Source organism: Carassius carassius, chromosome 18 (genome assembly GCF_963082965.1).
Source record: "Carassius carassius chromosome 18, fCarCar2.1, whole genome shotgun sequence".
Classification (NCBI taxonomy): Eukaryota; Metazoa; Chordata; class Actinopteri; order Cypriniformes; family Cyprinidae; genus Carassius; species Carassius carassius.
The window spans coordinates 6,384,088-6,409,985 of NC_081772.1; the positions used below are offsets into that span (position 1 = coordinate 6,384,088).

General features: G+C 34.4%; 1 protein-coding gene across 1 annotated transcript; it reads left to right on the forward strand.

Annotated features, from left to right (window-relative positions):
* The first annotated feature begins 452 nt into the window (after positions 1–452).
* Positions 453–25,707, forward strand: LOC132091814 (cAMP-dependent protein kinase inhibitor beta-like). Its single transcript, XM_059497918.1, has 3 exons — positions 453–614; positions 22,072–22,240; positions 24,539–25,707. Exons 2-3 carry the CDS (start codon positions 22,096–22,098, stop codon positions 24,622–24,624), a joined length of 231 nt encoding a protein of 76 aa, XP_059353901.1. The 5' UTR covers positions 453–614; positions 22,072–22,095; the 3' UTR covers positions 24,625–25,707.
* Positions 25,708–25,898: the final 191 nt, after the last annotated feature.

Sequence of the window (25,898 nt, forward strand, 5' to 3'; positions counted from 1 at the left end):
ATAATATAATATAATATAATATAATATAATATAATATAATATAATATAATATAATATAATATAATATAATATACAAGAGGCAATAATTTATTAATTTAACAATTATATATTCAATGTTATGTTATGTTTTAATATAGTATATAATTAATCCCGTTCACACATAATATAATATAATTTAAATAACAATTATATTATTTAATTTTAATAAAATATAATAATAATATGTATTTAATATATATTTAATTTACATATTTGATATGTTATTGTTATGTGTATGATAATATCTAGTGTTGTGCACGCACACACACACACACACTGGAAATAGATAAACATACTTTTCTGTGTCTAAAGTGCAACTGTAAATCAACACACCTTTTTATGTTTAAAGTGTAACTATGACGGGTAGCGTTTGGCTGTGCGCGCTCTCGTGTGATGTAAGCGGCGCGCAGTGTAGTTGTGCTCGCTCACGCGGGACACTCAGTGTCAGAGAGAAGGAGAATCACGACAAAGATGGTCTCGATACGCGGAGTTCCCCTCGCGGATAGCCTCTGTTGGTACTGATTCGGAGTGTTCTCCCGGATAGCTCTGCTTCGAGGAGTTGCTTCATGTTCGGAGTGAGTAAAAGCTCTGCTGCAGGACTGGCACAAGAAATACAGAGAGGGCTAGAGATGTGGCAGACGCGTATGTACAGAGCATCACTGCGCGCTTTGAACTTCTTTATGTGCGCTGCTCTATCCAGATGCTCACTGATGCATTACAGCTTTACGTTCGTTTACATGCCGCTTAAATGACAAAACAATAAGTAAACGAATGGACCACGTGTTTTGAACGAGTATTAATGATAGTTAAACAGTCCCTGTTGTCGTAATGAAAATTCTATTGTTCCTTTTCCAGTGTCAACTGCCAGTTCATATGCACTGTGATCATGCAATATTCCCTACACGCCTGGCACATGAAGGAATTAACTAAGATAATTATTGTATTTATTTATTTATTGCATATGAATGCATTTTGCATTTGGATGGTTTGAATTATAAGATGCTGTTGCATTCTTTTCTATTAGATTTAGATAAAAGGTTATGCTGAACTGTAGACTTTTTTATTTTCATTGTTTATTTCTGGTGTATATGGGTCTGAAATCACACTGACCTTGGATTGGATGTAATGACATGAAATTGTTCTCTATGATAGCTGATTTCTAACTTGTCTAAGATAGTCATTAGGTGGTCCATGCACCATATTAGAGCATGCACCAACAGACCGGCTGCCATTTGGCCATATGTAAAGTCAATCATATTTGTTTTTAGAACATGATTGGTGGTCAACCAGCTAATGATCAGCTTAGACCAGCAAATGGTTCCAACTGGATTTTCCAGCAGAGATAATTATACATTTGTATGTATGATTAATTTCTGATGTAATGATGCTTCATGGTTGTAAATTAATGCACATAAAAAAAGCCAATGTAAAGTTACAGTGTCTGGGCTGAGTATACCTTCCTTTTCAAAGTTATCATTTCAAAACCCAAGTAAACTACACTTAAAATAATATATATATTTTAATGTTAGTTTATTAAATCAGAAAAATGTTTTTATTTCTTTTTTCCCCCTCATTTGTAAAACATTTTGCCATGGAGAGTATGAGCAGAACAGATAATGTGACATTTGTGATCTTTTAATTCCAACTTACTAAGTTAAAGGTGGTTTAAGTTGCCTAGGAGACACAGCGGTTTCATTATCTTCCCATCAAGAGGCATTTACTCAAACGGGCACGGTGTCCTTTCTATTGTAACGAGTCCTGCATTTACAGTCTGGTATAAGCTTTTGTCCGTGGTTATGGATGCATCTATTTTTGTATATTACATTGGTGATGTTGGTATTATATTGTCATGTTGTTACGCTGTGATAATGGATGGGCCTCCAGCAGGGTTAAATCACACATGAAATTACACATTGATATGCTCCATCTTTCCTAGAACAGCTCAATGACCATCAGATTTGCAGATAAAGGGCAGGATCTGGTTTAAATTATTATTATTCATTTTATCAGCACACTTACTGATATAATAATAACCTGGATGATTTGGTTTTTCTAGATTTCTAAATGCAGATAGAAGAGTGTAGGCCTACATCATATCTCATGATAAATTGTAGCAATCTAGTTGCCGCCCTTCTACATCTATCAATCTCAGTGTCAGAAAATGGTGTGTGTGTGTGTGTGTGTTGTACAGCAGATCATCATGCTGGGTGCTGCCCATGGAGAATCCATTTTTAATTGGCCTTGTTAATGATAACAGAAACTTTGCAGCGGTCTCTGCCTGTTCATAAAGTTAATTGTTCTCATGGGACTAGACAGGATAGTTTGGCGGTGCTGCACAGTCACACTTGCTGGTCTGCTTTCACACATATGTCACAAGACCGGCAGTTAGACAAAAAAAGCAAATTTGATGCCCAGACTTGTTTTATTTCTTTAGGCTATTTTAACATGCAAAGTTAATTTTAACAAAACACTGCGTTATAAAATCATAAGCTAGAAATAGTTGAATTATACCAAAGGATCGTGACAGTTATGTTGTTCTATGTTTCTCATCAAATGCTTAGAATTTCAAGCTCACAAGTGATGAAACTGAGCAATCATCTAATAGCTGTAAAATGCAACTCCATATTTTTTTAATGCATGTCATTTTGTAAACATTAGAATAATATTATAGATGTTTCTGCATATTTAACTGGAATAATTAAAAGCTTTATAAGCCATTCTTTGGTTGATTCCACCTATCCAGCCACACTAAAAAATATCTCGACCAATGGAGTGAGTTTGGGGAAAGGACTTATTGACCAATGGCTGGCAGTGAGAATTTGTTTTTATTTTTATTTTATTTCTTATCTTGTGGCAAAAACAAGATGTTATTTAAAATTTGCCTCAGCAGTTTGAGGGAAATTATAGTCGATGAATTTGAAGTGACACATTTTAAACAAATTAATGTAATGAGTAAATCAAACCATATTATTACGTACAAAGCACTGGGAGGTTCAGGTGCTTATTTGTAACCCCAAGTCCGTTATAGTCTTTTAATTAAAGCAGGCATTTGAAAAAATTAAACCAATTTAAGCCGACAAAATGCAACAGATCAAAATTTGGCCTTGAAGAAGCACAGCCTCTCTCTCTCTCTCTCTCACTCTCTCTCTCCCTCCCTCTCTCCTCTCTCTCTCCTCTCTATTCTCTTTTAACAGCTGATATTTATTCTGTTTCAGCCTTCTTCAGAGTATCATCAAGGCTCTAGTGAAAGGTATGACAGCTTCTGTTCTTGTGTTTTACTGGCGAGATCCCAAGAGAGCTCAACTCTCCATTCATTTCACCAGTTGGTCCACAAATTACATTAATATTCTCACATTAATGAACAACTGAAAGCATCACAGCATGTAACACAAACAGAGAGTTATTACTTAATGGTAACTTTTTTTTTTGTCCAATGCAACTTGGAGTAGAGCTACTGGACAGCTTCCTGGCATTTATAATAGACATATGTAATACTAACAACTTATGTTTTGTGGTCAAACTTTAATTTAATTTGATTTAATTTTATTTCTAAGAACTGAAAGTCATTGAGTGATTAAGTTGTGGCACCAAAATAAATAAAATAATAAATAAAACTTATTTCTGTTTTAACAATACTGCTGTCATTCAACTGTTATTTTAAAGCCACAGTTCATATAGGCGTTGTACAAAAAAGTACATCATTACTTCACATTACTTCTGAAATACATAAAATCATTAATAGCATGCAAAGTACACTTAAAAAAAAAAATCCCAAAAATTTACTGTAAAACCAAATAGGAGCTGTGGTTGCCAGAACTTACAAAAAAAAAAAAAAAAAACACATCATTGTAGCACACAACACTAAAATAATGCAATAAATAATTATATATATATATATATATATATATATATATATATATATATATATATATATATATATATATATATATATATATATATATATATATATATATATTAATTTCACAACATAAGATGCAACATAAAACCTTAGTATACATAAATGAAAAGATAAAACTAAGAAGAAACCGTTATAAAAAAACAACAACAACAACAACAAAAAAGCATCAAATGTGAAGTGTCCACAGATGTGAATTATGTGAATGTCAGGTCACGGTTTTTCATTGAAAATTTTAAGTTGACTCAATTATAAGCTTCTAAAAACTGTAAATTTAATGTATTTTACTGAAAAATTACATGAAATGTTTCTTTACGTTTGCATTGCAGTTTTTCCCTGTATTTAGTAAGGCAACTTACAGTTAACCAATTAACCATTTTTGTAGTCTTTTAGCATTAAAATCATAATATTTTTTGCTGTTGGTCAAATGAAGAATCTACATATTACATAATGTTAAATAAAGTTCCCGTTATTGTTACTCTGAATAGGTGTTTTGTGGAGGTGACAATGATGAATCAGCGGTAGTTTGCAGAGGCGCACATTGCTAACGACGTGGGCTTTTATGCCTCTCACCATATGGGGTGCATCATGTGGTGTTCCTCCTTCAGTAAGGAGTTAAAGACCACACTGTGTTCTAACGATAAGGCCTAATCCTAGGCTCTACAATACGCTGTAGCAGGGCTTGTGTAAAGTCTGGCACCGGAGGGTTATAAAGGGCCAGAGGTCTCACTGTTATCTCTTATCTTAAATCACCGGATTTGAGCACAACATCATATTGGACCTTAAAATACACCGTAGCCAATCTAGGGACCAAGGTATCCTGGCTTTCAGTTAGATCTTCCTTGCTAACTGTCAGATGTTGTGCACCAAGACAGCATCTTATTTTATTGTCTGCTCTGAGCTGTACGAACCATATGTCAAGTACATAAAACAGATTGTTGCATGTTGTGAAGCTTTAAAACTCTCACTTTCTGTCAAATAAAGTCTGTGTCTGTTTGCACTGGATATATTGTCAGTGACGGTAGAATAAGGGGTCACATTCACAAGGAGCTTTTATCGAACTTACACTGGAACCTCGCACATGTGAATTATTTATTAAAACAGAGTGTCTTCATTCTTGGCACACTATGTGTGGCAAAAGCCTAGACTGAAGGTGTTACTTGTAAAATACAATCAATGCTGTTTTAAAAGGCCAAATTCTGGGAGCGAGTTGCTGTTGCTTAAGACACCGCAATGGTTTCTGTTGCTGAGAATTGCCATTTTGTTACTAATAACAAAAAAAAATGGTGAAAGGAATATAATGGAGTATGCCATTAATAATTCTAATAGTAGGCCTAAGTAATATAATTTTTGCAAAAAAAGAAAAAAGAAAAGAAATGCAATTTCATCACCAAACATTTTATTACCAAAAATTTGAATAATACATTTAAAATAATTATTCCAAAAGATTCTATGCAGACTTTTCAATTTTATAGGTGTCATAAATGCAGTCTAATAACTGTATTCGATAAATATTAAACAAACAAACCATGTGATAACATTGCATTAATACTGCTAATATTTTTACAGTATAAACTGTGTACACACACACACACACACACACACACACACTTTGTGGTCTAAATAAAATGTTATGGGCCAACACTATGTTGCTGTCTGGGTTACTGGTATTGGTATGTCACTCTCAAAGTTTAAGATTTAGAAGCCATCATAGCCCAACTAAGTAATTGTGCATCCATAACAGCATAAATGAGCATATAGACAAGACAAGCATAAATGTATTTAGTCGTGAGGATATCTTATAGTATTTTTCCTTTAATTGAACATGTTAAGGGCTCTAGACTGAAAGTCAAACTTCTGTGGGTTCAGTTCCTTATGGCTGCTTTGCTATTAATCAGTGTTAGTTTGCCTTCCTCTTCTTTCATGCCACTTTCAGTACATCCTGCCATAAATATTTCAAATGTGTTTTTGTACTGTATAGGAGTAGCAACATTAAAATCTGTGCCAAGTAACCGCAAAGAGCCCTCTACCTCTCTGACTGATAAAATCATTTTAAAAATCTAATGTGGACTATGCTTAGGAGCATTTAAGTGTAGCATATATTGATTTGATAAATAAAGCCTTAGATAAATAACCCTAATTGATTTAATTTTATGAAGACCGCTTTTTTTGTGAAATCTCTTCAATGCAGATTCGCTTAGATGATCTTTGAAAGTAAGAGAGTCCGTTTAGTACTTTATTGCTCTTGCTATCTTGTGGTTTATTACAGTAGAAAACTTTGCACACGTTGGAGTCAGCAAAATGGTTGGTTGAAGCCTGTTCAAAGAGATTATAGCAAACCCTTCTAATGACTGCAAATTGTTCTGCAAAAAGAAATCAAACAACAAATAGAGTGGTGTTCGTAGGGTGTTGCTAGGGGTAGATAGATCTTTGCTAGCTTAGGTTTTTGCTAACTGTCTCAGTTAAATCAAAAGAGCTCACCATCTGATGTTGTGGTTCCTAGATCCCTCCTGATTTCTGGACCGTTTTATCGTCTGCCTGGTGGAAGTTGTAAGTAGTGCAGTTTGAGATGTCGTTCATGCTTACAGCACAAATAGTGCAGAATGAAATCGATGAGGAATGCTAATAGAGATTCTTGTCTTGGCAAATACCACTAATCACACCAATCAACTCTGCAGTCCTAATTGAAATACATTTGGAAAACTCATTGCCATTTCTAATATTTAATACAATTTTACAGATGATGCAACTAGCTTTATAAAATCCTAGAAATAATGTTATGGCTTAATATAGTTAAATGCTTGAGGTTCTGTACTATCAGTCCAAATATGGATTTGGATAATGTCAGATCTGTTGGTATCAGATTCGTTGGTATTTCAGCAGTGTCCCGTGCACATCAATATTGTGTCATTGAGCACAATCTTTGTTTGGGGAGGCAGATAGCCAATGGGAAAATCATTCCCTGAGGATGCACTGTACAGGAAACTAAGGTCTGCTTTTCAAACGTGAGAAGATGAATCACATTTAATCTGTGCTTTGTTCTTCTAGCCCACACGAATGGGCTTTGCCCTCAAGCGGCTGGCATCTCCTATAAATAGGTGGAGATTAAAACATTTGTTGTCTGGCTAACCTACAGTTCATCTTCAATTTGCTGCTGCTAAGGTTGTATCTGATCCTCTGGGTATGATTGGATGTGATTTGGCTCATGTTATTTTTGGCCGTACATGTGATGTGACACAGTAAACAGCTTTGATGTCTATTGATATGGCTGGAGACATTGCTGTAATGCAGCGCTAATTAGCTTTGTTCACCATGCACAGATGTGTCGGTGAAGGTGTTGGAATGTTCAAACGAGTGACCAGTCTTTATTTGGATTCTGAATGGGAATTTGGATGCATATGAGATTTAGAGGCGCAGCAGTCAAAACATCATTTTCAAAGGTCTGAGGTGGAATATAGGCTGGCAGATAAATGTGTGACGAGGGAAGGCTCAGAGCCATGTCATCTGACACAGCTGGAGCTGTTTGATAGTTGTAGTGTGGTGGTAGTTTCTTTGAGCAATAATGGCATTAAATCCTCTTCTGTAAAATCCTTCTGTAAAAAAGTGTGCTTTGTGTAACCCTGAAAATGCAATCTTAAACCAGTCCTAGCTAGTTTAGCTGACCTGCCAGACTAGTGCACAGCTGGTTTCCAGCATTGCTAGTTGTGGTTTTGTTAGTGAATGAATTGGGATATGAGAACAAATCCTTTAAGTGAATAAATCTTTCTTCTTTATGACCATGACATAACTCAAGTCTCTTCCCTTTGTTTATCACTCTTACTGGATTGTTTTAGATTTGTAGACATGCACATTTTTGTTAACAATAATAAGACTTAATTCGTTCTGTAATTCACTCAGCTTCAGTGATATGATTGGTGATATATCTACCATATGTCAGAGTAACTTCCAGAAAGAATCGATCCAAAAATAATTAAAAAGAACCAAGTCTCTTTGTTGCTACAAATTGTGAAGGAGGCTAGATTTCTCATTAGTGAGGCTCCAGTTATGAGGGGTGTTTTTCAGTCATGCAGCTTTTCAGAATGCAAGCGGGGTAGTGATGACAGAAGCTAAGATGTTTTGTTTTCATAGCAATATTTCAGTTATTATGTAGTTCAACAAATCTCTTTTTTGAGTTGATATCTTTCAGTGAATTGTTCACATTCACACAACAATTCATCTAGTGAACCAAAGTGAAACAAAAACAGTGTCAGATTAATTCAAATATTTAGGCTTCAAATCAGTTTAAATCAAACCTGCGTTCTATCATTTGTCACCAATAAAGTTTGAAACTCTGTGTCTATTGCTTGACAAATGAATTTGTATTGCAAGATGTTTTCCAGTAATAATAAAAAAAACACAATTAATGAAATATCGTGAGGCAGCAAAGTATCACCATGGCATCACCATGCACTTTTGGACATTTACCCTGGTAAGACCATGGTATTCTTTGAAATCCCTTGGAATATCAAATAAATATAATATAAATAGAACTAAAGCTTCTCCCCAGCCAAATATTAGGCTACATGTCAAAAGAGGTGTCCAGATTAGCAACCTTTTTTTAGATGTGCTAATAATTCTGTTAAGTAAAAAGATGTGGCCTTTAAAATGTCCTGCTGTTGTATATGATGATTTAATTGGTGTTAATTGGTGAATCTCAGGCTTTTATAAATATTCAGATATTCAGTGTAAAATGTAACATTTTAATTAGTCATGACAACCAGTAGCTCCAAAAACCTGATCTATTTCACAGTGTGTGAATCATGTATTTTTTTATGGTCACTCCCCTGGTATGTCTAAAGATTGAAGATATCAGTCCATAGGCAGCCTCACAATAGTTCTGTTCTAAAACCTAATGAACTGCCTATCTAAACAACATTTTAAGACATTTTAGGCATGCTTACGCTACAAAGTCTGTTAAAAAAAGATACAGTAACATTATGTTGCTGTATCAAAATTCTATATGGCGGCATTGGAGCAGCTGGTTAGGATACTGCTTGAAAAAGTGTAGCTGCTTATTGGCAGTAGACAGCATGGCAGCTCTCAGATTTTGGAACAGAGCTGATGTCTTCTGACCTGGGAAAGACTAGCTTTAATAGCTCAGAACCTGCACAGGGAATTGCTGTCAGAAGCTTTATCATATCTTTTACTGAAATTGCACAACAGAGCAGTGTCAAAACAGTGTGATCGTGGCTTTCACTTAGAATCAATCAAAAAGATACCCTAACACAATACAACTCAAATAGAGGAAATAGTTTTTGTGCTTTCAGGTTTATTTAGAATATCCTGAGAAACAATATTTTGACAACACTGTCATCAAACAAGTACTACATCATGTGATTTCAAAAATGTTATTTGCACACAGTGTTGGCATTTTCACAGCTGTATGACAGCTATGGGAATGACAAGTGAAGTTACAGTATGTTCAGCTGGTCTCAACCTACACCTCCTCAAAATTCAAAGAGCTAGCCATTTATGTTGCGGTCACATATCGTCATACAGTAAGAGGAAGACTAAGGGGTGGGTGGTATGACCAAGCTTTTGTGATGGTATGAGTCACAATCATTACAATCATTAACATTACATTACATTACAATCATTAAAATTGTTTCTCCTTTTATTTAGGAGAAACTATATATATATTATTATTATTATTTTTTTTTTATAATTTCATCAAAGAAACAAGTTTTTACTGCCACTTATGATCAGTCATCATTGCAGAATAAAAGTCTTATTAAATATATATACCTTGACCCTTGAGCAAGGCACTGAACCCCAAACTGCTCCCGGGTGCCGCAGCAATATGGCTGCCAACTGCTCCGGGTGTGTGTTCACAGTGTGTGTGCACTTGGATGGGTTAAATGCAGAGCACAGATTCCGAGTATGGGTCACACGTCACTTCACTTTACTTCACTTCACTTCAATTCACTTCACTTCACTTCACTTCACTTCACTTCACTTCACTTCACTTCACTTCACATACCATCATTCCCTCCAGCTCTAGTGAAGTCCAGGAGTGTGTGTAGAATGTTCCATGACTTACATCAGGAATAGGACAACCACAAACCCCATCCTGGGCCCAGTGATAAGAGAGGCACAAAAATAAGTTTATATTGGCTAAGGTTCATCAGGTAATCTGGGGCAGTGACCTGAAACCATGGACACAGTTACCCCTTTTTGCTTTTATCAAAACATTACATACACTGCTTTTTAAAAGACTGGGGTTAGTAAGTTTTATTTATTTATTTATTCATTTTGTTTATTTATTTATTTGATTAATTTAATTTAATAATTTTGAAAACCTGGTATGCACTGCACCTGCTGCCTACTTATACTCCCGCTGTGATCAGCTGGGGCTGGATGCAATAATCACATCCAGTGTGCATTGGCTCGTTTAGTTTATACTAGAAGTAGATTGGTCTCTCTAAGTGAGATTCCAATTCGTCGGTCACCGATGTGACGTCTCCATTCCCTCCTTCAGGGAATGAGGGTAACATACGTAACCGAGATGTTCTGTTGATTTATATAACACATTTAACGGCATAGTCGACCAAGTGATGCAAAAAAATAAATAAATAAATACATAAAACAAACAACAATATAAAACAATCACAAATTTATAAAAAGATAAAAACAGTTTATGTTAAAACTGTGTATTCCAACTGGATGGAAATTTTATATGAAGTTCAAGTACATAAATCTAAATTTTTCTTGTGAAGAACACAAGATACCACTGTTAGGGGGTTTTGTTAATGCATTACATTTCACCAAAGATTGTTACAACTTTATGACTTTATGAGTGATGTATTTGTGTTCCTCATGCAAATGTTAACAGTCCTCCCAAATCCAGCAAGTCAACACCTTTACGCTATAGTGTCAGCCTCAGGTCATTGCGCTTGATAAAATGCCAGCTGTCCTTCCACATCTTGACCTTACAAAATCCCAGAGAGTAGAAATGCATGAAAATAAACACAGCACAATGCAGTACCCTTAAATTAGACATCTGCTTTCTCACTGGCTTATCGCACTAGCCCATGCTGTTGTAGGTCATCTGCGACATTGTTCTCACTCGTATTGATTGGAAGATACTGTGCCATTAGCATCATTAGCCAGGCTGAATATAGGAGTGTGTAAACAGAAAAGACCTTTGAATGTTAGGTGCTGGGAGACTGCGCATAACATGCATTACGCCTCTCCTCCTCAAACAGCTCCTCTGAGTTTTGTTCAGTCCTCATGAGCCGTCAAAAGCAATGATTTTATTACATAACCAAGTGAGACCAATCACACACAAGCTATTTATTTTCCACTGCCATCACTGCAACAATGGCACAGGGAGATACTTTTGCTTCTTGTCAAGTCATGCTCTACAAGGTTGGGTTGTCTTGTTGCAGACCATCAAGGCCAAATATAGAAGCTGAGGGGAAGCTCTTGTCCTTGGTCTCCAGAGCAGAGATTATTCGGAAAAACCAGCTCTATTTTCCCACACGTATTCTGTATGCCTGGACAAAGGCCAAGAGGGGCCCTGGGTATGTGGTCCAATAAATATAAGACTTTTGTTTGTGTGCTTTTTTTTCTGTGTTTTGCTTATATTCAATAGCTGGCTTAAGTGATAGTATGTTTAATTTTAATTATTGATTTATATTCATAATTGTCTTTTGCTGAGCAATTGTAGTATTAAAGTTGTGCTTCATTTGGCAAAGAAAGATGTTGAATACTTATTAAGGAATTGAGTGCTCTTGATTTATGATAAATGCTATGATCTACTCATGCTTGAATAAAGGGTCTGACCGGTTAAAGATCATTCACACAAAATTAGGAGTAGTTCATCCAAAAATGTAAATTTGTTGAAAATGTATTCAGCTGAGGCCATCCAATATATCAAAAGTTTTTTTCTTCATTGGAACAGATTTGGGTAAATTGGGTAACACTCATTTGCTCACTAATGGATCCTCTGCACTGAATGGGTGCCGTCAGAATGAGAGTCCAAACAACTGATAAAAACATCAGAATAATCTACAAGCAATCCACAAAATTCACCTTTCAAGTTCCACAGAAGAGAGAAAGTAATTATGATTTAGAATGACATGTTTCATTGATAAGTAAGCTATTTCTGTAAAAGATCATAACCACATTTTTTCTCATTATGTATAGTTCTTCATGTTTGTGTTTTTACAAACAGCCCACCGTATCCATATAATTACATGCTTAAAATAGGCCTTGTAACACAAGGAGATTTAACTTGACATTTTTGCTTTTTATTTCAGTCACATTTCATTCATGCTTTTTGCAGTGCATTGGTTAAATATTGAAGACAGAAAATTATCTGTAAGTGTGCAGAAAGGAAAGTATGAAATGAAAAAATACAAATAAAACGCTGCCCTTCTGTCAGGGATATTTTAAAGCTTGTTACTGGGCTGTTCATGGATTAAGACTGGATTAACCTTGTTTGTTCTGATATTTAAAGTAATGCCTGTTTATATTTACCACATTTTTGTGCATGTTTTTTCACATTTGGGTACATGCTGAATACAAGCATTTTTGCAAGCTGCTATGGTTTATATATATATATATATATATATATATATATACTGTATATATATATACATATATGTTTATTAGGGCTGGTAAACGATTAACATTTTTCATCTAATTAATTACATGATGTGGAGATTAATTAATCTAATTAATCGCACATCAAATTTGGAGAAATTACTCTGAAAAGATCATTTAAAGTCATTGTTGTGCAAAGCATCAAACAGAGATTACAAAAAGTAGGTTCAGCATTATGGAAGCATATGGGTAGCATTATTCAATTTGGCATGTAATATTCAAAATGGCAATGCAATTTGTAAAATGACAATGCATTTCTGTATTTACATTTACATTTTCCAATACATTTGTGCAATGTTTGGTGCAAAATGAAAATGAAAATTAAATTACATAATTTTCATTTGCCATTTCATACACCAGTTTTAATATGTAAAATGAATACTAATTGTAACGCTTTATAAGTTGCAAAATTAAAATGAAAATGTATTACAGAAATGATAAGATATGTATTACATGTTCAAGCAAAAACTGTGGCAAAATGATCATTTAAATCCTATTTTTCTTAAATGCATTAGTACTCACAGTCAAGACACTTACGATTGCATTTTCATTCAGTGTCCCGCAATGAATGTAGCAAAATTCAATGTGCACATTGAAAATGCATTCCGAGCCGATCACGTGTCCACCCCTCGCGCCATGTAAATTACTGCGTGAACAAGGCGGGGCTTGCAGAAGGTCAGAGACTCAAATCTCAAGAAGAGGATTCAAGTGAGAGAACATGGACAAGACAGTTGGCCCGTGTACGTTTTGATCATTTTGGTTTATGGCTTCAATATTTCATTGAATTATGTGCCCAGCTACATCTGATTCAAATATTATGCTAATTAACAGTGAGCTGTGGTTTCAGACATTACAGTGCTTCACTCGCACTGACTCTTATTCTGCCTGAAAGAATGAGAACACCGAGCTGAAGCTGGAGCGATTCGACCAATCAGATGAAAGGAGCGTTTCAGCTCCGCCCACAAGTGCGAATGAAATATTGAAGCCATAAACCGAAATGATCAAAACGTACACGGGCCAACTGTCTTGTCCATGTTCTCTCACTTGAATCCTCTTCTTGAGATTTGAGTCTCTTGACCTTCTGCAAGCCCTGCCTTGTTCACGCAGTGATTGACATGGCGGGAGGGGGCGGACACGTGATCGGCTCGGAATGCATTTTCAATGTGCGCATTGAATTTTGCTACATTCATTGCTGGACACTGAATGAAAATGCAATCGTATGTGTCTTGACTGTGAGTGTTAATACATTTAAGAAAAATAGCATTTAAATGATCATTTTGCCACAGTTTTTGCTTGAACATGTTACACATATCTTATCATTTCTGTAATACATTTTCATTTTAATTTTGCAACTTATAAAGCATTAAAATTAGTATTCATTTTACATATTAAAACTGGTGTATGAAATGGCAAATTAAAATTATGTTATTTAATTTTCATTTTCATTTTGCACCAAACGTTGCACAAATGTATTGGAAAATGTAAATATAAATACAGAAATGCATTGTCATTTTACATATTGCATTGTCATTTTGCATATTACATTCCAAATTGAATAATGCTACCCATATGCTTCCATACAGCATGAAATATTTTGTTTGATAAAATGTATTACATATAGCATACTCTTTTGGACCATGTCAGTAAATTATGACAGAATTGTCATTTTTGGTTGGGTGAACTATATCCATAATTTGTTTTCTATTATTATTACTATGAAAATGTGAAATTATTTCTTTAATGAAATGGTACTCTAAATAATAAACTAAAACTGCCAGTAGATGGTGGTAAAGTCTTAATGATTAAGTGATTTATTCATTCATTTGATTCGTTCAAATGGCTGATTCATTTAGGAGTGAAGTAAATTGTTCTTTATGAATGGTTCATTGAATCATTGGGCTTGTTGGACTTGAAGCCGATCATCACCATCAGACCGATCGGTGTGTGACATCAAAGAACTGCAAGAGCTTAGAGAGCAGATGACTCCTTTTGCTTTTGAATTGCTCTCGCAGTACTTTGATGTCATACACCCATCGGTCTGTGCAGCGCCACTTCAAAGCCAATGCAACTATGGCCAATGGTTCAATGTGCCAAATGGTTCACCCAATTTGTCCAAAACATGGATTAAGAAATGAAATGCTGCTGTTGGTTGCTCAGAGATGATCAGTTCTGCTTTGTCTTTATCTTCTGGTTGGCAAAATTGAGCAAATCAGACAACATTGTGTCTAAAATAACACAATATTAACTTCTTAATGAACTATTGTATCAGATGAGTATCACATTTGCACTTGTGTGATATTGCACCTAATGTTGTCAAAAGACCCGGTACTTCGGTACCAAGTCAGTACTAAAAAAATTAAAATGTCATGGTTCCAGGTTTCTTTAGTATAAGTCATTCTACGAAAGCACTGTATAACTGATATAGGCTTATTTTTTTTATTATTTTTTTTTCCTTTTTATTCAAAACAATTCCAAACATGCTTAATATATCAGGAAATATCTCGTTTCTCAAATATGTGTAGGTAAACGCGTTTTGCACCTTTATAGATTGTTATTTGATCAATATATGGAAATGTAGTGTAATCTATTAACTACACATAAAAACCTGACTTTCAGAGTAATTTCTCCAAATTTGATGTGCGATTAATTAGATTAATTAATCTCCACATCATGTAATTAAGTGCCATATGATGCCATAAAATATTTTTAATACGACTGAATTTGCATTTAATGTAAATTTTAATAACAATATTGTAAGATACTTATTTTAACACTTTCATTTTACAGAGAGTAAAGAACATTTACATTATCAAAAAACATTTTCATTCAGTCTAGCCAGAGTTCAGGCACTCTCAAAAACTCCCATTAAAATCACTGAAGCACTTTACATTATGAAACGAATAGCCAGCGAACGCAGATTTGAATTTAGCAGCTGATGCTGTGCACTGAACGATCTTTACACCGCTGTGATTGTATCAAATATATAAAAAATATTATTCTGCAATTTTTTTTTTCGTTTGGAAGCTGCATTTAAAATCCACTTGGCTCAGATATCTGAGGGGGCACGTGCCCCCTCACTTTGAATGGGCACGACGCCTCTGGTGCTAGTAATATTACTATTATTTAGTAGAATGTATGTGATTAATGCTACTACTGTTGAAAAAATGTATAAAACTTTTTAAAGACATAAATCACACAATATTTCTCCCATGTTTTAATTTTAATAGCAAATCCCCTTTATTTACCAAAAAATAAAATGTGTTTAAATTTCATTAATTAAAAGACAAATTAAATTTGGGTGAAACTTGTTTACTGTTTTTCATAATTACTTGTAGAAAACCTTTAAACACAATTGTAAATAAGTGAAAAGAATGGCATTGGTTTTATTTTTAGTCATAAAAAGTTATTAAATTTGATTTTTTTTAGCATATTTTAGTGTTTTGCTTTGGTACCGAAATTGGCAATGAGAACCATGGATTTTCACTGGTATTGGTAGTGAATACTGAAATATTGGTACCTTGACAACACTAATTGCACCTTGCCTATGTGATGTAGCTATGTGTGATGTAAATATGAGACACAATCTAAAAACAGGCGATTTGCCCCATATCTTGAATTTTAGGGATATTCCCTAATCCCTATGCTTCATCATGCAATAAGTTGTTTCCCTGCCTCATATTAGTCATCAATCAACTGTATGAAATGGCAGATGATCCACAAAGGTCTGGGGTGGGGCAAGTGCGTTAAATGCGTTAATAATTTTAACACGTTATATTTTTCCATAATTAATCTAATTAACGCATTAAATTACCAGCCCTAATATTTATTACAGTACCTGACTAAACAGATTTTTTTTGGACTTTTTGACTAGTCACCGATAGCTCTGTGGGACTATACAGCTACTGGTAAACATGGTAAATGCCTATAGAGACATGGGCACAGGAGTGCGTGGTAGCAGCTGTGCTGCTTTTGCCGCAAATCTCTGTTGTGGGGTTCACAAGGGGGCTCAGCGTCGCAGAGTAAGCTGCCTGCCTTGTTGCTCATTCTGGTGCTGGTTGCTAAGTTGTCTGCCTCAGGTGGCAGAGCTCTTCCCAGCCGAGAGAATTGTCCTGAAGCAGAGCAGCTGCTGAGTGAAAGATATCTTGCATTTTGCCTTTTTGTTGTGGTGTAGAAGAGTCAGAACAAAGGTTCGGCTGCAGAACTGATTCATTTAGTTCAAATGTTGGCTATTGACCAATGTTGGCTGAAAAAGCGATATCCACATAAACATAAACATAATATTATACGTTGCATGTGTGCAGGGAATTAAGCGAATGTGTAGGTGAACTCGAAGTAATGACTGCACTAGTCAGAATGAGTAAAGGTCTACTCACATTTACCTTTGTTCAGCAAATTTTCACAGTGGAAATCTAGTCATTTCAATTTTTACTCATTATACTAAATGTTACATTTTTACATACATTTTTCAAAATGTTTAAAATTTTGATTAAAGTTTGATTTGCAGATATATTTTCAGCATATTGTGGTCTTAAGTTATGCCATTTTAATCAAAGAAAAAATGACTGAAATGACAAAATATTTTAAGGACTCAATTGTCAACAAAAATTGATTAAAAAAAGAAAAACGAGGAGTCCCCAAAACCCATCAACAGTATGCTGATGTTATCTTCTGGTGGTCTTGTTCAGCAGTAGCTGGTCCAGCTAGCTAGCATCATTTGCGATGAACCAGATAAATTATCATTGCTGTGGAGGCCTGCTGGTGAGAGTATTGTTTTTAACCAGATGATTATTGTTAGTGTCTCATCACTGAGAACTGTGCACAGAGCTTACTTATACACGAGGAGCCTTTGTACTATAGTGTCATTATAAGTCACAGTATGCATTGATTTTAGTGCCGTCTGATCCCAGGACTGAGTGAAGCAGAGCACACTTAAGTGTCACAGGTGACAACAAGGTGAAGCCATAAATAGCTATGGAAATGCACTCTGAAAAAGTAATAATGGTGGTGGTTGGTTTCAATTTATTTCTTAATCCAGCTGGTTAATATTTTCCCCTTCAGCTGGTGAATATTTGCTGGAGCACCTACTTAGTTACATCTGACCATAGAAGCCAGTGCCGTGTCTGACAACTGAATATGCTGGAGATTGTTTTTTGGGGATTTTCTTTTCTTGAAGCCCTCCCAGACAACATGTGGTGATGTAGGTGCTGTTCAATAATTTTTTTTAAAAAGTTTTGACTCCCAAACTCACCCTTTTTCTGCAGTTCTCCAGTTGTGATCCTTGAAGAATCTTTGGCCGCTCAAACCATCCTTCTCATACTTCTCATATTTTCTGATACATGTCCTCCTCCAGGCAGTTTTAGAACATTTTTGTTGATTGGAACTTTTAAATTATTGCTGCAGAAAATGCAGAACATCCAACATGGGACAGCGCGCTGGGTCAATATCTCAATCGCAGCACCATTTCATGAACACTCCCTATTAAAAAGCATACAGACGAAAGGGAAACACTCGGGCTATACTGTAAGCTGAACCAAATGAACTAATGAGTAAGGTAGTAACCAACAAGGAGATGTGAGGGGTACTATGAGTGTCCATGGCAACAAACAAGGGAATAGAGCAGCAGGGAAGTAAGAGGGGAACAAGGCAACAATAAAACACAAAACTACAAACTAAAAGTCCAAGGTACAGACACAGGGAATATATGACAGATTTTTTCTTTTTTTTTATTCATAATATTTGATTTTACATGTACCGACTGATTGGAATTAGAAAAATATATTTTTTTCTTACAACAAGAATTTTTATTTAGTTATATAGTTTCATACATTTTAAGTAGTTTTTTTTTTCTTCTTGTTTTACATACAAATTTTTTATTTTGTAGTGACATCAGCTAAACTATACATTTTGTTCTTAATCTTCCTTACAATAACATTTCTTATTTTTAAATAAAATTAAATTTTTATATCACATAGTTGTTTTTCTTCTTGTTGTTTTACTGTACTTATAGATTTATAGTTCCCCCCCCCCAACATTTCTTATTTTTGCGTTGTTTTTCAGTAAGAAATATTTGAACATTCCTAAAACAACATAAATTAATTAAGATGTATTTTTAAATGTATTTTTCTTACTAAAATGTTTATACATTTATATACTTTTTAATATACTTTTAAATATTTTAAGTAGTTGTTTTTTGTTGTTGTTTGTTTTAAGAATAAATCATTAACTTGAAGAATAAACTTAACTAAAGATATATTATCTGAAAATGTAAGTCTTCATGTGCAATCATACGCAATTTTGCTTCTCAAAGTAAATCCTGTTTTAAGGATGTTTACATTTTTTTATTTGTTTTAGGGTCAATTAGAATTTCATGCTGACATCAATTTTAATTGAATTCTTTTAATTTAGTACAAATTATTATTTATTATTATTACTAAAATTATTGGTTATATATTATTATTTATTATGAGTCATTCAGCATAGCCTCCTGTATTCAGTAACTTTGGGCTGATGCAGTGGCAGCAGTTGTCTCATATGATTTGTTGTCCCACATATCTCTCTGCATCAAGAGCCGACCAAAAATTGCACTGAAGCCATTCAAGTCTGTAACATTTCCAAGCAACAGTGTTTTTATTCGTTACTAGACCTCCAGCCAAGGCTTCTACCACTACTGATCCGAAAGCATAGGAGCCATTCATTTACAATTTCATAAGTCATACTTGTTGTAAGATTTTAATCTGATTGCTGATTGTAAGAGTAACATAAGAAATAGACATTAGTCTAGTTGTCAACCCCTGTTTAAGGAGCTGGAATAAGAAAGCACAGATGAAAATATGAATAAGCTGAAAAGATACATTTTGACTGATGTTTAATTGATTTATGATGGCTGCATGCAGAGGCGTCATGCACATATTCTTTTTTGAGAGGGCACCAGTGGAGTCCTAGCACACATGGTGTCCTTGGCAAGTCAAGACATGACTAAAGGAGAAAACTATTTTTAACATCATAGAATTTCTGTGCAGAAGTGTGTAATGCATTTATCTAGAGGTTTTCATTTATTGTCCAAGATGCCCCAGATTCCAATCCTGACCTGAACCATAATTCTATTAATAATACATCGAGCAAAATTACAGCGGAACATGATTGTTAGTGATTACCGTGCAAGAACAGCTTTGACATTTTGATAATCAATTTTATTCCCCAGGAAAAAGCGACATCAGTCTTAGTTCAGTTCGACTGACCAAATTTAAACATGAAAGTGTGATTTCTGCCAGAAAAGGTTTTTAAGTACCTAAAATAATCGTGCAGCTTAATTCAGTGTTGTCATCATTAACTAAAGCTATTAAAAAGCTGAAATAAAATAAATCTAAATAGTAAATGAAAAATTTTAAATAAAAAATGGGAAATGTTGCTTTGACAACTGACTAAATTTAATCTGAAGCACTAGAATTATTAAAACTGAAATAAATTAAATTCAAGCAAAATAAAATATAAAAAAGAAAAATTAAAATGACAAAAACATAACAAAATTACTAAAGCTATAATGAAAACTGAAAATCTAAAAATACAATCTTATTCAATTAATAAATACTGTAATAATATTAATTATATGAAAATCTTTGATAAATTTTCAGGAATATTTTCAGGAATTTTTATTTATTTTATTTTTTTCAAGTTGCATTTTAAATACACTTCTGATGGAAGTTTGAACTGGCATTACACTTTAAGGGTGCAAGTATAGCCATGACAGTCAGTCACTGAATATAAAGAAATCTTTGCATCTTTACAATAAAACAAAATACTTTTTTAGCCTGCTATATTATGAAAACTCAGTTTAGATGGATGCAATGCATGTCCTCTGTTGGTCAGATTCAATACGTCATGAAAAGGAAGCTTGATTCCAACTAAATAGCTTTCGTTAGCAAAAGTGTTGTTTTGATTCTGTTAAATTTAGCACCGGTGAAGCAGGGATGAAAATCGATTGGAATTTTTTATGATTAAGCTACAGTGGTGCCATCTAATTTGCAATAATGGTTTTAGCCAGACAGGATATGGATTATTTTTGGAGAGGAGAAAAATAATGTTAAATTTGGTGAAATTATTTTGCGGATAAAATCAAGATATTAGACTAACTGACCCAGATGTTGTTGTTGTTTTTTTATCATATACAGTATAGGTAACACTTTATTTTTGATAGTCCACTTTAGACATTCTACAAACAGTAAGTAACTATGCAACTACATGTCAACTAGCAGTTAGTAGAGTATTAGTAGACTGTCTGCTTAATATCTATATATATATAATATCTATATATAATATAATAACAGTTTCTTTGTCAACTTATTCAACTAACCTTAAACCTACCCTAACAGTCTAACTCTGAGAGTTAGTAGACATGTAGTTGCAAATAATGAGATTTAGTTGATATGTAGTTGACATGTAGTTACAAAGTTACTTATAGTTAGTAGAATGTCTAAAGTGGACTAGTAAAATAAAGTGTAACCCATATATTTTATCTGCTACGCAAAGCTATCTGTTTTTAAGAAAAAGAATAAAAGGTCTTTTGGTTGGGCTGGTGATGCAGTTTATCAGTCAGTCTGTTCCCACATTCGCATCTGCCCTTTCCAGTAGTGAATTTTCCCCACAGGCTATGTGCACAGTCATATATGATACAGTGACACTCAGACTAAAGAATCACTTAACTAAAGGCCAATCAAGCGTTTCTGCATGGAAGGCAATGCCAAGCAGTTCGGAAATTCTGTCTTGTACTGCCAGCACAATGAATGTTATTTGTAATCCTCCTTGACACAGAGTATATCCCAGAAGGGACACTGGCCAAATTCCTCAAAGCCACCCTGTCTTCCATAGTGTGGTCAACTGAATGAGGTAGAGAAAGGTAAATGTGAAAGCCAATGCCCCAATAGGCCTTTAAGTAAATGATGAGGGATGAAGGTAAGCCGGGTGGGTGGTGTGTGGGGAGATCACTCCCTGGAGAAGAGGACTGTCTCATTAGAAATGCAGTAGAGAAAAATCTCTACTTGTTTTGACGCTGTTGCTGCTTTTGTACTGTTGACTGATTAAGATTGATAGATGACTGCTATCATCAGTTTCTATTAGTTGTTGCCTAAAATTATGCTGATTCACATTGACATGGCTTAAATATGGATATTAATTCACACTGACATGACTTAGTTTAGTATGGATATTAATTTGTTCAGATAGCAACAGGATTAAAAGCACTCAGAAGTAAATAACCACACCTCAGCACCCTGGCAACATAGCAACAAGTTTTGCACTGAAAACTAACCCTATTTTTTGGTTTTGGAGTTTTTTTAAATTGAATAACTTCTTGAGTTCTGCTGATCTAGTATTTTATTATACAACGTAGAACTATTTGAACTGTTAAACAAACCTGTAGTTTAAGCCTCATATGTCAATCACTGATCGAGTTCATGTTGTTTGGTTTGTTTCAGATGATGCTATGAAGACCACCAGAGATGACTGATGTGGAACCTGTTGTCTCTGACTTTGCAGCCACGGGCAGGACTGGCCGGCGGAATGCATTGCCAGATATTCTAGGTTCCACAGCTGGTCCTGGAGCTGCCGACCTACCTGATAAACTAGCCGAGCTTTCAGTAGGAGGTACTGTATGATGTCTTTTGTTCAGCTGGCTCTATTTTATTAGTCCCAATGCATATTCCAATAATCAAAAGTATGCGCTTGCAAGGCCAGCATTATGACTAGGCAAAATATGGGAAAAATAAATGAAAATAGTGCAAATGAATGAAAATTAAAGAAAACAACACTCCTTGCTAAAGAGAATTTGGATTTCCACTGGATATCAGCAGCAGAAATTAATACTTTTATTCAGCAAGGATGCATTAAAAGATCAAAAGTGACAAAGACATTTATTATGTTACAAATGTTTATTGTTTCAAATAAACGCTGGTCTTATTAACTTTCTGTTTATCAAAGAATTAATTGTATCACATACAAAATATATCACAGTTTCCACAAAAAATATTTAAATTATATTCAACTGTTATGTTCAAATTATGTTATAATATTTTACAATAATAATGCTTTTACTGCTTTTTTTTTTCAAATGAATGCAGCCTTGGTAGGCATAAAGGACTGAAACCTTTGAATAGTATTGTATAATGTAAATACATAATACATTACTATAATAATATAGTTGCATAATAAAGAGAGGAAATATGAATAAAAAAAAAATAATAATTTAAGCAATAATAAGAAATACACAATAAGCAAAATAAAAAGAAATACATAATGAACAAAAAACTAAATAAACAATACATAATGAGCAAAGGGGGAAAATAAATACAATTTTAATTAAAAGCGTGCATATAAGTACATAACCTGGATGAAATACTGCAGTGTAATTAAACATATGCAATCATGCAATTAACAGGGCTTGAAACAAGTTCAGTGCATTAAATTAACTAGGATAATTTAATCTATGCAATGTACCTCTGATGTCTAAAATGGGCCATGATGTTTGCAGAGTCTGCGAGACTAAGCTGTGATTGACAAAAGCACCTCTTTTTTCTACTGAGAAAAGAACACTCTGTCATCAAATATACACTTTTCTCAATGCTTAAGTGCTTTTGTATGATGTCATCAGGGGGTCAGCTGTAAGTCTAACTTTTAGACTGCCACTGGATGCTTGCAGAAAGTCCTTAGTGATGGTTTCTGTGGTAGAATTTTGATACATGTCCAGTGCAATTTATATAATAGGAAAACATTCAAAAAGAATGACATTAGTGATATAACCCTCAAGGCAATGACCTTGATTAAACGCAAACACTTCTGATAAAGTCCTTCGTTGAGGATTAGATCATGACTGAACCTTCCTGTGCATCAATAACTGCCTGCAGACAAACACTTCTGATCTGCTCTGTGTTGCACATAAGCCTCAAAGGCATCACATGTGATCCCTGCAAATGATGTTCCATGAGCAGCTTGTGATGACGCTGGAGATTCTCAGCAGTGTTGAATCTGCTGCCTATTCCACATCATGCATTAATTATCCTGTTTTAAATAATAAACAGAATACTGTTTATGAGTAAGTGTCCCCAAACCTGAAAATCATGTCGTCATTTACTCACCCTCTTGTCGTTCCAAACCTATATAACTTTCTTTGGCATAATAACAGTGTGCTGTAACTGGGTCCTGATGAATAATGAACTACCTCTTCTGCCATCTAGTGGACATTTTTTATAACTGTCATACAAAATTGAATTGTCTTTTAGTTCAAAGAACAAGTAGATCAATGAGATTTTTAGCCAAGTTCAAAGGGTGAAGTCTTCTTCTCATCGTAAAACCATCATAAAAGTAGTTTATACCAGGGTTTTTCTTGGACTATATATATATATATATATATATACATTTATATATAATAGTATTTATGTATAATGTTTTCTGTTTCTCTTTAGATTTGTACCTAAAATTGTATCTAAAAGTACTTTTATGGTGGCTAGAAAAAATACAGAACCAATAATAGACACTTGATATTCTATAGTCATAAAAAAGTTTTAAAACCCCCTGGTTTATACAACTTGTACACTATATTCCAAATCTTCTAAAGCAGTATGGTAGATTTGTGTTAGAAAAAGACTACAATTTTCATCTTTCTTCTCAGTTAGAGCATTCAGATCTCATTTTCAAAAAATGGTGCTATTAGATCACAACAGATTTGACTATACTAATGCCAAGTGCCATTGGTTCTGGCATGTCATGTGATCAACTGACAAAGAAAACAGCGAAAAATGAGATTTGAGAGCTACAGGGAATACTATCAATGAAAACTAAATTACCGGTATTTGCTTGTAGTTGAATTGCTTTGGATGAGCGTGTCTGCTTAAAGAACAAATTCACATAGAATATTGCATTTAATGAGTATTTTTGGCCTAAACGCAGATGATGGCGAACAGGGCGGAGAGAGCCCATCCTCGCCAGGCCCACCTAAAGAAACCACAGAGGAGGCAAAGACAGAGGGCTCATAACTCGACTCCAGCGCCGTAGTGATCTGACCTCATGAGAGACTCACAGCCTCTTGTCCCATTGACCAAACAACTGTTACTCTGTGCTATGCAACATCAAGACCACCTATGATTGGCATTCGGATGGGGGCCAGTGCAAAACAGCTCATTCCTATTAAAATGAAAAGTGTTTTTCAAATATCAACGTTTGTTCATTTCATACATCGATGACTCTGTCAAATTTGACTTTTTTCCCCAAAGACTCACTGTCATGATTTTCTCAACGACTGATTTATGTGTCTTATGAAAACAGATGTGACTTGCTTTCTCATTTTAAAAAGGGATATTTTGTTTCATTTTAAGACTTTCCATAATAGCATTCTTCTCTGAATGTTGACATGTAGTGGCAAAAATGTCTCTTTTTGAACAAAAAAAGTAAATACATTCCATTTGGTGATGTAAGTAAAGTTTTTTATCTTACAATATTTGTCTGTCCTTGTACAACACATCATCTGTGTTTTATATTGTAAAGATATGTAATGTTAACATTTGAGACATTTGTTAACCCAGAAGATAAGAAACAGAGCTGAATAACAAGAAATGATATTTTCTTCTTGTAAATACAGAATTGTACATTATATTTGCTAGTCTTGTTTAAAAGCCTTTTATTTTGTGCGTAACTGCTGTCAATGCTGCCCTGCGTGAGCTCAGATTGGATTGTTAGCTGTCTGATTCATTGCTGCAAACATCTGTGGTCATGTCATTCGGACGTCATCTTAAGTGCTTGTCTCAGATATTTCTTTGCTGTTGTTGATTGCAGTAAAAATAATTGTGGAGACTTGTTGTTCTTCCTCTCTTTCATCTTTTCACTGTGTTTCCATTAGAGAATTACATTTTATTTTATTTTATTTTACTATTTACCTGGCCATAAATCTTGTAATTTTATCTGTGGTTAGCTACATATAAAATGCCATTATGCTCTGTTTAAAAATTATAATAAATCATGCGCTTAATTTTGGTAGTTTGAATTTTTGTGCAGTGGTGGTAATTTATGTAACCAGCAGAGGACACCAAAGGTATGTTTTATAATACGAGGGTACTATATATATATATATATATATATATATATATATATATATAAACAAAGTAGGATTATAAAATAGAACTATTTACCTAGAAAATTCATTTGTATAGTTTATAAATTGTGTGTGTTAATGTCTAGGTGAATACTGATATTTATGCTTTTTGTAGATTAAATCAAATGCTGGGTTTTGTTCCATGAACATGCAATATGTACA

What these genes read in the sequence shown, in the direction of transcription:
- LOC132091814 (XM_059497918.1), top strand. Translation starts at nt 22,096, where the DNA reads ATGACTGATGTGGAACCTGTTGTCTCTGACTTTGCAGCCACGGGCAGG. An exon ending in AGCCGAGCTTTCAGTAGGAG is followed by an intron (nt 22,241 to 24,538) that starts GTACTGTATGAT and finishes GCCTAAACGCAG; the next exon opens with ATGATGGCGAACAGGGCGGA.